A 14,338-nucleotide genomic window follows, 5' to 3' on the forward strand; every position below is an offset into this window, starting at 1 on the left:
GTGGAGGAGTTTAAGCATGCATGGGATAGGCATAAGGCCATCCTTCATATAAGATAGGGCCACGGGCTATTCATAGTATTCAGTATATTGGGCAGACTAGATGGGTCAAATGGTTCTTATCTGCCGACACATTCTATGTTTCTGTGTTTCTTTATACATAACACAGTAGACTTACTGCACTTCATACATATATTCAATGTATAGCACCTGAATCAGCCGATGTTCATAGAAAAATCTTGATAGATTATTTAAAAAAAAACTCCCCAGTTTATTATTATAGACTCTATCAGAGCTGAGATGTCTTCTAGGTATAGAGGAAAGCTACCAGTGTCCTTTTCTCCCCAGGACCTACCTTCTCAAATTTGCTGCAGGGACCCCAATATTCAGTCATCTGGTAGCGTCTTGCTGCTGTGTAAGCAGGTAATATTTGAATGTATCCGTAACGTTTGCCCCCAAAATAAATTTTACTGGTGGGCCCTAGGTACCACACTGGTTACAACTAGGGCTGAAACGATTACTCGATTGAATCGAGTATTTCGACACCCAAAAAATTTGTTTCTGTCACGTGACCACGGAGCGGGAGTGAAGCGCTTGCTATTACTCCTGCTGGCCCGCAATACTCTCCTTTCCAGCAGGGGGCCTCCGGAAACGTCACAGCACATCCATGGTCCCACGCTGCACTAACCTCCTGAGGTACGTGCGCCGTGAACTGACGCGCTGTGTGACGTCAGACGCAGAGCAGCGTGGAAAGGTAAGTTGGTGTGACCAATGACGCTGTGCACTCCAGGTGTCAGGAGGAGCGGAGTGGGGGGGAGATGCTGGCACAAGGAGGGAAGAGCTGCTGACGGCTCTGGGGTGGGGGAGAGCTGACGGCTCTGGGGTCGGAGAGAGCTGAATATGCCAATGCCATTGGCTGAATATCTCTGGGTGATATTAGAGCCAATGGCACTGGAGGGAACTGAAACACTTGGACTGATCACACAGGGGGGAACGAAGGGTGTTGGGGACTGATGGCAGGGGGTCTTCTTGATTGATCAGGAAGCTAGGTTGCATCTAAATCCAATGTTCTTTCACTTAAACGCCATCTTCACGGGAAAGCAACAAGCCAGGTGTTGGGTCATGATCCGCTGCCCGCTTTCCTGATAGTTATGGTACAAAAGCACCAGTATCGGTACCAGTACTTGTATTCTATAACAAAAAAATGGTATCGGCTACGATGCACCGATATATTGTCCGCGGAAACATATCGGCCGTGAGGTGCGAAAGTGTTCGGGTTTGGCTTGAAGAAAAGGTCGGAACCCTATAGTGGGCGGCGTAGGTGCATGACGTAGTGAGTGACGCGCCGCCCACCTGCCCTCCCGGCCTGCCTCCTCCCTCCTCTCTGCCACAGATTCCCCCCACCCCTTAACAGTGTCATCCACAGATTCCCCCCACCCCTTAACAGTGTCATCCACAGATTCCCCCCACCCCTTAACAGTGTCATCCACAGATTCCCCCCCACCCCTTAACAGTGTCATCCACAGATTCCCCCCCCACCCCTTAACAGTGTCATCCACAGATCCCCCCCCACCCCTTAACAGTGTCATCCACAGATTCCCCCCCCACCCCTTAACAGTGTCATCCACAGATTCCCCCCCCCACCCCTTAACAGTGTCATCCACAGATTCCCCCCCCACCCCTTAACAGTGTCATCCACAGATCCCCCCCACCCCTTAACAGTGTCATCCACAGATCCCCCCCCACCCCTTAACAGTGTCATCCACAGATCCCCCCCACCCCTTAACTGTGTCATCCACAGATCCCCCCCCACCCCTTAACTGTGTCATCCACAGATCCCCCCCCCACCCCTTAACTGTGTCATCCACAGATTCCCCCCCACCCCTTAACAGTGTCATCCACAGATCTCCCCCCCCCCCTTAACAGTGTCATCCACAGATTCCCCCCCACCCCTTAACAGTGTCATCCACAGATTCCCCCCCACCCCTTAACAGTGTCATCCACAGATTCCCCCCCACCCCTTAACAGTGTCATCCACAGATTCCCCCCCACCCCTTAACAGTGTCATCCACAGATTCCCCCCCCACCCCTTAACAGTGTCATCCACAGATTCCCCCCCCCACCCCTTAACAGTGTCATCCACAGATTCCCCCCCCCCCCCACCCCTTAACAGTGTCCTCCACAGACCACCATTAGTTCAAAACCCACCAAAAACACACCTTTTGGTTAAAAATATTTTTTTCTTATATTCCTCCTCAAAAACCTTGGTGCGTCTTATAGGGTGAAAAATACGGTCTATTACCTTATATTGCTGCTGCTGACTATGGTGTTCTTTAAAAAGTTCCTGTTTGTTCAGTGTTCGGAAAATCTTATTTTAATGAACACATGTTCTTATATCTATTCTATTTTATTTATCTGTTCTGTGCAGTGCTATTAAGAAAATGGCAAGTTTTGTATTTTGTACTTTTTGCAGTAAAATGCAAATATGTTATTTAATTTAGTAAAAGATGTTTTATTTTGTAAAACACTGTGCATTTCAGTTCTTGAGTTGAGCATAACTACATTTCGGCATCATCCGTAATTTGTGTGTGCTTTTTGCCTTGAAAATCCAAGCAAATAGACCTCTAGCACAATTTCCCTTAAAATATTGCATCGCATACCGGTATTGCAATTTTTAGGGCCCTAATCGCAATCGCACAAAATTCCCATATCGTGCAGCCCTTGTGCCTTGTATTAACTTTCTCTACATGTTAGGGTACTTTCACACTAGCGTTTTTCTTTTCCGGCATAGAGTTCCGTCACAGGGGCTCTATACCGGAAAATAACTGATCAGGCATATCCCCATGCATTCTGAATAGAGAGTAATCCGTTCAGTTTGCATCAGGATGTCTTCAGTTCAGTTGTTTTGACTGATCAGGCAAAAGAGAAAACCGTAGCATGCTACGGTTTTATCTCCGGCGAAAAAAACTGAAGACTTGCCTGAATGCCGGATCCGGCATTTTTTTCCATAGGAATGTATTAGTGCCGGATCCGGCATTCAAAATACCGGAATGCCGGATCCGTCCTTCCGGTCTGCGCATGCGCAGACCTTTAAAAATGAAAAAAAAATAAAAAACTGATCCGTTTTGCCTGATGACACCGGAAAAACGGATCCGGTATTGCAATGCATTTTTCTGACTGATCAGGCATTTTTCTGACTGATCAGGATCCTGATCAGTCTGAAAAATGCCTGATCAGTCAGAAAAAATGACATCCGTTTGCATACAGTTTGCCTGATCAGGCAGTCAGTTCAGGCAACGGAACTGCCTGCCGGAATCAAGCAACGCAAGTGTGAAAGTACCCTTAAATGTCATTTGTTGAAGTGAGACATCCCCTTTAAGGCTCACAGTTTACCTTTCCTACTGTATCTCAGGCAAACATATGCTAGGGCCCAATTTCTATTAAGCCAGTTAACCTATCCGTATGTTTGCTGGAGGGAACCAGTGGAAACACAGGCAGAACAACCTTTGGTTGTATTCAAGCCCAGGACCCATCACTACAAGGCATTAGTGATAACCACTGAGCCACCATGCTGCTTTTGAGACTGTCCAAACATTGGTTTGGCTAGCATGTAAGCAAGACCCAAAGGCACATCTGCTAATTATACCACAACATCTGGGCATTTACTATAATGTTTATTTATTTTCTTCTTCTTCTTCTTCCTTTTTTTTTTCTTTCCTACATTTAGGGATTACAATTTCTAATTCTGAGTGGAAACACCAGAAAAGTTTGATGTTCTTTTTGCTAGATTAAACTTTTCATTTCTACAGTAAATTCCACTTCCATTTGTCCTCCGCAGAGATATTGTTGCAGCTTCTAACCTGAAACCCTTGGAGTGGAAGGACAAGATTGGAGGCGATAGGAAGCAGCCATGGAACCCGACTGCCACAACAAGCAGCTCGTCCAAAGAGCCGGCTCGTGCCGTGTTACAGGTGAGGCGGAAACAGAAAATTGATTACATCTGCTTGTCCCGGCCGCTCACCCTTTTTTTTTTTTTTTTTTTTATAAGACACTTTTTGAAACTCCATCTTCTCTTGTAATACAGATATATCCATTTGATTGCCTCCAGCTATTCTCAGCTCCCTTACTGTGGTTTACCTTTGCTTGATTAGAAAATTGTGGCAGTGAAAGATGACTCTTTTAAAAGAAGATCAGCCTGTTGCATACATTTAAAGGGCTCCTGTATAAGGCAGAGGCAGCCATGTTCTGTATGACACTTGCATCGTTGTCAACAGTCCCAAATATGCAGGGATTTTCCCAAATTTTTTATTTTTTTTATTCATTCCCAGCAAATTCAGGCTGTCCTGGGCCAAAATGGGGCCCCATCCTTAAGTGAGTGTTCCCAGTTGAGTTTGGGTCGTTCCCAGAGCAGAGCTTACATGCCTTGAATATAGGAAAAAGGACACCATTATAAACCAGTGATGAAAGAACCGTATGTACGCAGATGATGTGAAGGCGGTGGACTCGCACTGTAGCCCCCGATTTGGACTTTCCTCGCAGTTTTTTTTTTTTTTCAGTTCTACATTTAACCAGCCTTAGGCCTCATGCACACGGCCGTTGGGCGGCTGTGGCCGTATTACAGCCCACAAACGGCGGTTTAGCAATCCAAGGCTGCCGGCCGTGTGCACCCCGCATCGCGGCTGCACTTGAACGGAACGGAGTCACGGAACGGAACACCAGAAGCACTACGGAGTGCTTCCGTGGTATTTCTTTCCGTTGTTCAGCGCCGCAAAGAAATATGACCTGTCATATTTTTGGGCGGTGCGGACAGACCACGGACCTATTCAAGTTGAATAGGTCTGGCCAGCTGCACGGATGTTGCAAGAGTGTCTAGCCTGATAATATTTTTTTTCTCATTCAAGGTTTTTATTGAGATTTTCAAATAAAGTAGATATGACATATAAAGGACAGCATATAACAATGTCTCACAATGCCATGAACAGCACAGAGCAGCCTCCAAAAGCAAGAGGCAGTAAGGTATATCTTCCCACATGAAAAGGCACTATAAACACGCGCCATTACATGAGTAAAAGAAGCAAATTGGTTATGCGGGACAGAGAAGGCAATAGGGGTCTAACCCCAACAAGTCATACACACAACAGAAGGGGGGACACAGAACGAAAGAACAAGCAGCGGAGTTCCGATCGGAGTCCCAGTTTATTCGCTGGGGCTTCGATCGGTAACCATGGCAACCAGGACGCTACTGCAGTCCTGGTTGCCATGGTTACTTAGCAATAGTAGAAGCATCATACTTACCTGCTGGCTGCTGCGCTGTCTGTGACCGGCCGGGAGCTCCTCCTACTGGTAAGTGACAGATCATTAAGCAATGCGCTGCACAGACCTGTCACTTACCAGTAGGAGGAGCTCCCGGCCGGACACAGACATCGCAGCAGCCAGCAGGTAAGTATGATGCTTCTACTAGAGGGAGGGAGGGGGGGCCGGGGGAGGCCGCACACTGTGCCACCAATGTTATTCAAACTGGGGAGGGAGGGGGGTCTGCCCCCTGCTGCCTGGCAGCCCTGATCTCTTACAGGGGGCTATGATACGCACAATTAACCCCTTCAGGTGCGGCACCTGGAGGGTTAATTGTGCTGATCACGGCCCCCTGTAAGAGATCAGGGGCTGCCAGGCAGCAGGGGGCAGTCATGTACACAGTTTGTAGTATATTCTAACTAAAAGCGTCCCCATCACCATGGGAACGCCTCTGTGTTAGAATATACTGTCGGATCTGAGTTTCACGATCTAACTCATATCCAACAGTATATTGTAACATAAAGGCGTTCCCATGGTGATGGGGACGCTTCAAGTTAAAATATACCATCGGATTGGAGAAAACTCTGATCCGATGGTATAAAAGGGACTCGACTTTACATTGAAAGTCAATGGGGATGGATCCGTTTGCAATTGCACCATATTGTGTCAACGTCAAACAGATCCGTCCCCATTGACTTGCATTGTAATTCAGGACGGATCCGTTTGGCTCTGCACGGCCAGGCGTGACACTGTTAAGGGGTGGAGGGGGGGATCTGTGGATGACACTGTTAAGGGGTGGGGGGGGGGGTCTGTGGATGACACTGTTAAGCGGTGGGGGGGATCTGTGGATCCTCCAAAAATCAAGGAAGACCCACGGACGAAAAAACGGTCACAGATCACGGACCTACGGACCCCGTTTTTGCGGACCTTAAAAAAAAAAAAAAACGGTCGTGTGCATGAGACCTTATGAGAGAGAAGGAAAGCCCGCTTCCATTGAGAAGAGGTGAGGCCATTCCCTAGGTCATGATTCCAAGCGTGACAGAAGGAAGGGAGTTGGTCAGAAGTCTGGAGAGTAAGCAGGTTATAAATAGTAGAAATATCCTGGAGGACTGCAGAGGGAGCTAGGCACATCTGTTCAAACACTGTAAGGCTCCTGCTCAAGGTGTGGGTGGGACGTATAGAAGAGTAAAAATGTTGGAGTTGTAAATACTCAAATTTATGCCTGGGGCGTATATGAGAAGGCTCTATCAGTTGGCTTAAGGGCTTCAGTGCTGAGGCTGATAATGTTTTTTAAGAGAGCAGCAGCCATGTATAAATTTAGTGGAGTGGGATTCCTTTAATCCAACAATTTTGGTACCATATTGGTGCTAGACTATGTAAATGTAACAGCTATCACCATGATGCTTTGTAGCAAGGGGCTGCATTTAAGCTTTTCACCCCTACAGTCATTGTTTTGTGACGGAAGGGAAGTGACAACTAAGATGGGGGTTGGTGGTCTTTTATTATGACCCCCTACGCCAGTAACTGGTGTAAAAAAGTTGCACGCTGTCGTTCTGCGACTTTTTTAAAACTCATGTGCCTAAGGCTAGGGCTACACGGCGACACTGGTGTCGCTGAGTAGCAATGATCCCATAAAAATGATTGGGCTTGCCGCGGTAAGAAATCCAACACATTCATTTCTATGGGATCACTGCTACTCAGCGGTCCTGGCCGCGACCAGTGTAGCCCTAGCCTAAACCTAGGAGCGTGGAGCTTTCCTAACAAGCTTTCCTATGAACGCTCTTAAGAGATTATCTGATGGATTCTCGGCTCGTGTAAAAGGCCATTTATTTGCATTCTTCTGGCTTCTGGTCATGGCTTGAGATGTTGTACTGGGATCTGCTAAATATTTTAATCTGGTTCTGATCATGCAGCAAAGCCAACTACTTATCTGCCACCAACAGGATTCTGGCACCATGTATAAAAAATAATAATTAATCCTCCATTATGTTTATTGACCCTGTTAAAGGGGTTGTCTCACTTCAGCAAATGGCATTTATCATATAAGATAAAGTTAATACCAGACACTCACTAATGTATTTGGATTGTCCATATTGCCTCCTTTGCTGGCCTGGTTCACTTTTTTATCACATTATACACTGCTCATTTCCAGGGGTTATGACCACTGCTGCAGAGCAGATACTAGGTGGCCGGGATGGGAGCTGCTGTGCATGCGTGCCTATGCGCACTCCAGGGGTAAATGCACACGTTCAGGATTTATGTGCGAACAATACGCTCTGAAATCTGTAGGTGTTCACAGGGAAATCCGTGCAGTCAATCCGCATCAATTGGTGCAGATTTGCATGCGGTTTTTACTCTGTCCATTGAAGTGAATGGCTAAAATCCCGTCAGGAAAAATAAAATAAATTGACATGCTGCATTGAATCTCAAATTCTCATAGAATACAATATACATGACCTACGGTGCGGATTTTCCGCATGCAATCCTGATCGTGTGCATTTAGCGCAACAGTTGCAGCCACCAGAGAGGCCGGCACTTTTCCTATAGTGTGCAAGCACGACCACCAGTGCTAGATTGCAGGGTGGTCATAACCATGGAAACGAGCAGTGTATAATGTGATGGAAAAATGAATCCAGCCAATAAAGGAAGCAATATGGACTATTACAATACATTAGTAAGTGCCTTATATTAACTTTCTCTACATGCTAGATGCCATTTGATGAAGTGGGACTGCCCCTTTAAATTACTGTGAAATCAGTAGGCTGTTTGTTTTGTTTTGTATTTTCTTCTGCTAAAGCCATAAATCTCACAGGTCTTTTATTTGCCCATGTCTTTATTATAGGACTCATCGTCAGAGCCCAGAAATGCATTTGAATTTTCCCGTGATTGGCGCAGGATAGATATGAAGAAAAAATATGACTTTCTTCTGAAAATTGGGGCGGAGACGTTGTCCCATATCTTCCATGCAGAGGTATGCTCGGGTCTGCTGGGAGAGTTCCTGCTTGTGTTGGAGGAGCATCTCGAGGACAGGCAGGTGACTGAGGTGATGGAGATATTGCAGTGTTTGGCAAAGACTCCACGCTTCAACCTCAACCTGGACTTCCTCAGTAAGACTGAGATGGTGTGCTGCCATAAGCTGTTCGAGAAGCTGCAAACCTTGCTAAATGATGAAAACGAGGAGGATGGTAAACTGAAATCAACGTTAAAGCAATTAACAACTCTGTATAAGGTCAATGAGTCAATAAACTAATTTACATATTACTGTCATCTTTATTTAAAGGAGCAATAATCAATCCTCCAGTCTCAGATGTCTTCTCTCATTGTAGTCTCCAGGCTTTATTTGTAAAAGCTTCAACAATGACAGTTCTAAAACCAGATTTCAAAGGTTTTTTTTTTTTCCTACTTCGTATAAAAGTTTGTTTTTCAGTTCTTCAAAATTTTCAAAATTCCTGCTTGTTGTCAGTAAATAGAACCCCCCCCAAAGACTGAAAACCAATCAAGACCTAATACTTCACATAACTGGGGGTTTGCTACAGTCCGCCGCAAGCCAAACATTCTGAATGCCAGGCTGATGCATTTTACCTACTGTGACAACTCTGGGTCACTTAGCTCTCAGGATCACTGTCTTCTCCGCTTGGGGTACTTTCACACTAGCGTTATTCTTTTCTGGTATTGAAATCCAGTAAAGGGTCTCAATACCAGAAAAAACGCATCAGTTTTGTCCTAATGCATTCTGAATGGAAAGCAATCCGTTCAATATGCATCAGGATGTCTTCCGTTCTGTCCCTTGTATGGTATTTGACGGGACAAAATACCACAGCATGCTGCAATATTTTTTCCGGACAAAATCCCAGAACAATACCGCACTTGCTGTTTTCGGCATTCATTTCCATAGCGATGTATTAATGGCGGATCCGGTACCAAGTGTTCCGGAAATTGCTGCATCGCCGGATCCGGTTTTCCCGGTTTACGCATGTGCGGGGATATAGGAGGAGCTACTTTCTCTTTTGATCTTTGAAAAAATTTAAATACCGGATCCATTATCCTGGATGATACCGGATGAGACTGATCCGGTATATAAAATAAGCTGTCTGTTTGTGTACGGCCTGCCGGATTCTAATAACGCTATTGTGAAAGTACCCTTAGGCTACTTTCATACTTGCGGCAGAGTGATCCGGCAAACAGATCCGGCAAAACGTATGCCAACTGATTGCATGAGTAAGACTGATCAGGAGCCTGATCAGTCAAAAAAATGGATTGAAATGTCGGATTCGTCTTTCCGGTGTCATCTGGCAAAACAGATCTGGTATTTATTTTTTTCACCTTTTTTTTTTTTTTTTTTTTTTTTTTTTGTCTGTGCAGACCAGAGGGACTGATCCGGCATTCTGGTATTTTGAATGGCACTAATACATTCCTATGGAAAAAAATGCCATTCAGGCAAGTCTTCAGTTTTTTTTTCTTTCGCCGGAGATAAAACTGTAGAATGCTACGGTTTTCTCTTTTGCCTGATCAGTCAAAATGACTGAACTGAAGACATCCTGATGCATCCTGAACGGATTTCACTCCATTCAGAATGCATTTTTTATTAGGATAAAACTGATCAGGATTCTTCCGGCATAGAGGCCCGACGACGGAACTCTATGCCGGAAGAAAAGAACACAGGTGTGAAAGAGCCCTTAGACGGTTGGCACACCTCAAGAAGCCACTCCAACACTGCAGATTTGGGTGCAAACTGGCCACGACCAGCTTTATTGTCACTTTTACAGCAGTCCAAACAAATCATAAACATAGATCCTTGGCCGTCTGGCCACTGACTACACAGTATTTCTCCCTCTCTGTCTGGGATCTGGGTCTACCACCCAGCTCCCCAAAACACTGCAGTGCCTACCCCACACAGGGTTAGAGGGTCCCGGCTCCCACAGGCCTTGGCGCAGCCTGCTCCTTGCCCTGATTGAGGAGCTCAGCCCACATTTACCTGAGCTCCTCAGCTGGCTGCTAAATACCTTCATTACCAGCCTAGCTGCTGCATACAGTGGGAAAAAACTATTTTCCCAGCCTTTCTTGTTACCATTTTAATAGCCCTCTGGCAGCTCCACTGCCACCCTACACTGATAGATTGTAACAGTCTATCATTCATATTTCATTCTTGGGGTCGGTTTGATTACAGCGATAACTTTATCGTTTTTCTCGTGTTTTTAATACGTAAAAAACAAACAGATTTTTGCTTTGCATCACAATATTCTGACCCCCATAAATTTTTTATATTTATGTCTGCAGAACTGTGTGAGGCTAATTTTTTACGGAGTGATCTGTAGTATTTGGGGAAGTGTAGTGGTTCAAGCAGTGCAATAATGGAGACTTGTTGGATATGCACACTGTATCAGAGTGACTTGACAGCAAAGGGGATTTTTCTAGGTGGCCTTTCCTGGACTGTTGTGAGCCAATAAGATGAACCCAATGCCTTCTCAGTTCTTCCAGCATGGACATATACTTCCCAAATCAGCAAGAGAGAAGCCAGTACAGAAGGGTAACATTTTCAAGGTTTTCAGATATGGTGAAAAGCCAGAAGTCACCAGAAACCAAAGCCAGACAAGAAGAGGAACCTCACAGAGCTCCCTATGATGTGAAAGCAATACAAAATGGCACCAGAGTGATCACGTTACCTTCCTATGGGTTTTTCCAGTGGGTTGGTACAAGAATAGTGATAATTTCCTGCGTCCGCTTTTTTGGGGACCATAAATTATGGATGATACACGGACACAATACGGCCGTAAAATACAGACACACTGAACAGATGTGGAAGCAATACGACTGACACTAGGACCTGAAGTTTGCAGCCCAAAATACAAAAATGGTCATATCCTATGAGGTCTATGTCAAAGTTGTAATTAAAGGGAACCTGTCACCGGGATTTTGGGTATAGAGCTGAGGACATGGGTTGCTAGATGGCCGCTAGCACATCCGCAATACCCAGTCCTCATAGCTCTGTGTGCTTTTATTGGGTAAAAAAAACTATTCGATACATATGCAAATTAACCTGAGATGAGTCCTGTACGTGAGATGAGTCAGGGACAGGACTCATCTCAGGTTAATTTGCATATGTATCAAATCGTTTTTTTTACACAACAAAAGCACACAGAGCTATGGGGACTGGGTATTGCGGATGTGCTAGCGGCCATCTAGCAACCCATGTCCTCAGCTCTGTACACAAAATCCCGGTGACAGGTTCCCTTTAAGGTTCAGGATGGAAATATTTTATTGAGAAACTGAACATAAAAATAAAAATGGGTCACACTCAATGTCAGAAAATATTGCTTTACTGAAAAAGTAGTAGAAGCTTTGTTCAACCCTCCAAGCTTATGTATGCTACATATAAACATATATCTTTCCCAAACAAAAGGTAAAAAGAAGATAATGTTGGGGCCCACTAGATAAGTCATTCATCTGGCACCAGAGGGGAGTTGAACACTTTTTGCCAAGTTCTTCTGCCAATTATGTTTGCTCTCTGGGGGTCCCAACAGTAGGACACCTTGCAACAGTTTATTTTCCTTAACAAAAAGGGATTGTCCAAAGTGGAGAAGTACAGTAGAATTTAGAACCTTTTTTTGCCAACAAAGGAATGTTGGATCATAATGATTATTCTGCTCTATTGGGTCTCTGGTTGCTTCAGCGACAAGTCAATAGGAGAGCCCATTTGATGTGTCCTCTATCTTACCTGCATTTAAAGACTTGGTCAGCCAACTATTTTCCTTCTAAGGCACGATGATTCCCTCTTTTCTCCCTTGTGTAACAGTTGCATTCCTCCTCCATCTAATTCCAGCAAATAGTTTTGCCATTGTTGAAAGAGACGACATCTACAGGTCTGTTCAATGCCCGGCATTTTTATTGTTTGACCCAGCTGCTTACCTTGAAGACATGACCTTTGAGCTTCCTTGCCATTGCAAGCCTGAGATAATAAAGTCCGTAGTATGGTACTATCAGAAGAACAGGGGTAATAAGAAGACACGGGTGCTTACGGACTTCAATGGTACAGTCCAACTTGATGTTGAAAATGTTCAGAGTAGTACCGACATTGTTTTCCGATTCAGTATCCGGATGTTCAGCCTAATTGTATTTAAGGCACAAATAGAAGATTCTGGAAATTATATGTGTGGCTCAAAAGATGGACACTTCTTTTATGGATACAGTGTGGATATTCAGGACTCCAAGAATGCCTACGTAGCATTTGAAAACCAACATGGTCACCCCCAACAAGATTTAGTAAGCAAATACTTTGTGTCCTTCACTACATTTTGGGAATGGACAGTCTGTGATCGATGTGATGTAAGGGGGGAGCAAATGAGAATTGGCTTATGCTATATCAATAGTACCTACCTGAACCCCAGATTTCGTGCGGCTCCAAGCGATGTGACTTCTTGTGGCTCAGAAGGTGTTCCACCGAAATTCAAGAAGTTGCTATCTACTCGAAGACCAGAGATCATAGTTAGGAGCTGCATGACTCCATGTCATAAGCCAAAGAAGGGCATTCTGGGTAAATTAAGCACGTTGATGCATAATATAATGAAGCTTAAAGATTATATCCCTTGGCTACCAAAGGTTCCAACCCAGTTACATTCTCACCCACTAGGTAGCAGACTGACTATTGCTTGCCCAGGAGCCAAACCAGAACAGGCTGTGGCTTGGGACAAAGATGACAAAAGACTTTATCGCACAGAGTATCTTATTGGAATTAATAAGTCTATGAGAGTCTTTATCGATCATGGAAACCATCTGAACTTTCGCTTTGTTCAATACAATGATAAAGGAATTTATTATTGCTGGCTACAGGGGAAGATGAAAGCTGGCTTCAGGTTGGCTGTGCAAAAAGATCCAGTAAAGAAACGTCATTTCAGTGACCCCGAGTCCGTATTTGCCATGAAGACCATTGGGATAAGTTATGTATTCTTCTTCATTATTTTCATCTTGATTCACGGTATCAAGTGCTGCTTCAAAGACCTGAAGCGCTTGCTGTTCACTGAACAACCTAGCACAATACATGAGGACAGAACATGACTACCAAATAAAATATTAAGGCTTTGTCATTACTTCTTGCAGCTTGCTCGCCTTTTATGAAGTTGATACTTCAGAAATATCAATTCAACTAGCAGAAAACTCGGAGGATCATCTGAGCAAGTAGTCATCAATGACCAAATCTCTACATGTTAAAATTAGTAAATTGATCAATAAATCCAATACTTGTTGGTTTTAATATAGAAACACAACTGATTTTGTGGTTTTGATAAAAGTATTTAATGCCCTTTTACTCCTTTCTTATTGCCATTTTGCTCAAAAGCTGGCACAAAGTTGTGAAACCAGCGGGTGGCAGCAGTGAGCTACGATTCATAGATTTAATTCAAACACAATCCTATAATGTCTCGGCTATGCAGATAATTTTTATATTCAGAATAATTTATCATAAGCCATTTAACCATGAGTATAACTGTCCGTTCCAGTTTTCTTTAGACCCACTGACCCAGTCTTTAGTAAAGTAATACTACATTTTCTTGAAATCATTCCTTTACTAAAATGCAAGTTTGGTGCAATTCTTTGGTTCAGGGGGCTAGCTAAAAGCTAAGGGACCTGGTGCAAGATTTCAGCTTGGGCCCCCCTTCCCTTAGTGCTTTGTTGCAGCACATAGCCTTCATGCTGCCTGTGTCAAAAAATGAAACTCTACCCCCCATGCCAAATTCTTGACCTAACCCCTTCCCTCCAGCCACAGGTGTAACTTGACCATCATGCACTTTCTATAATACTGGTGTCTTCTTATGCGGCACAAGGGTCTTTGGGCCCCCTCAGGCTCCTGGGCCTGGTAGTGACTGCTACCTCTGTACCCCGTATAGCTACGCCCCTGCTTTGGTTATTTATGTTGGAGTATCTGAAGCAGCTTCCCTTCACTCATGGGGAAGAGATATTAGCTAGTATAATTTGGATTTCCTCTCCTCTCCATTGGACCAGTATGGACCAGTAGACCCTGCCTCTCGAATATACAACCTTGATGGGGTGGACTGGT

The 14,338-nt window shown here is 44.5% G+C and overlaps 2 protein-coding genes across 2 annotated transcripts in view; both read left to right on the forward strand.

Moving 5' to 3' along the window:
- The window catches only part of CCDC103 (coiled-coil domain containing 103), a 28,618-nt gene extending 20,068 nt beyond the window's left edge, over positions 1-8,550 (forward strand). The window contains exons 3-4 of the mRNA XM_044299815.1: positions 3,836-3,968; positions 8,132-8,550. Of these exons, the coding sequence (XP_044155750.1) occupies positions 3,836-3,968; positions 8,132-8,539 (541 nt within the window). The 3' untranslated portion in view covers positions 8,540-8,550. The remainder of the gene's footprint in view (positions 1-3,835; positions 3,969-8,131) is intronic.
- A 3,501-nt stretch (positions 8,551-12,051) lies between these two features.
- FAM187A (family with sequence similarity 187 member A) lies at positions 12,052-13,341 on the forward strand. The gene has a single exon (XM_044299544.1). It carries the CDS (start codon positions 12,052-12,054, stop codon positions 13,339-13,341), a length of 1,290 nt encoding a protein of 429 aa, XP_044155479.1.
- The last annotated feature ends 997 nt before the right edge of the window (positions 13,342-14,338 follow it).

Source organism: Bufo gargarizans, chromosome 6, assembly GCF_014858855.1.
Source record: "Bufo gargarizans isolate SCDJY-AF-19 chromosome 6, ASM1485885v1, whole genome shotgun sequence".
Classification (NCBI taxonomy): Eukaryota; Metazoa; Chordata; class Amphibia; order Anura; family Bufonidae; genus Bufo; species Bufo gargarizans.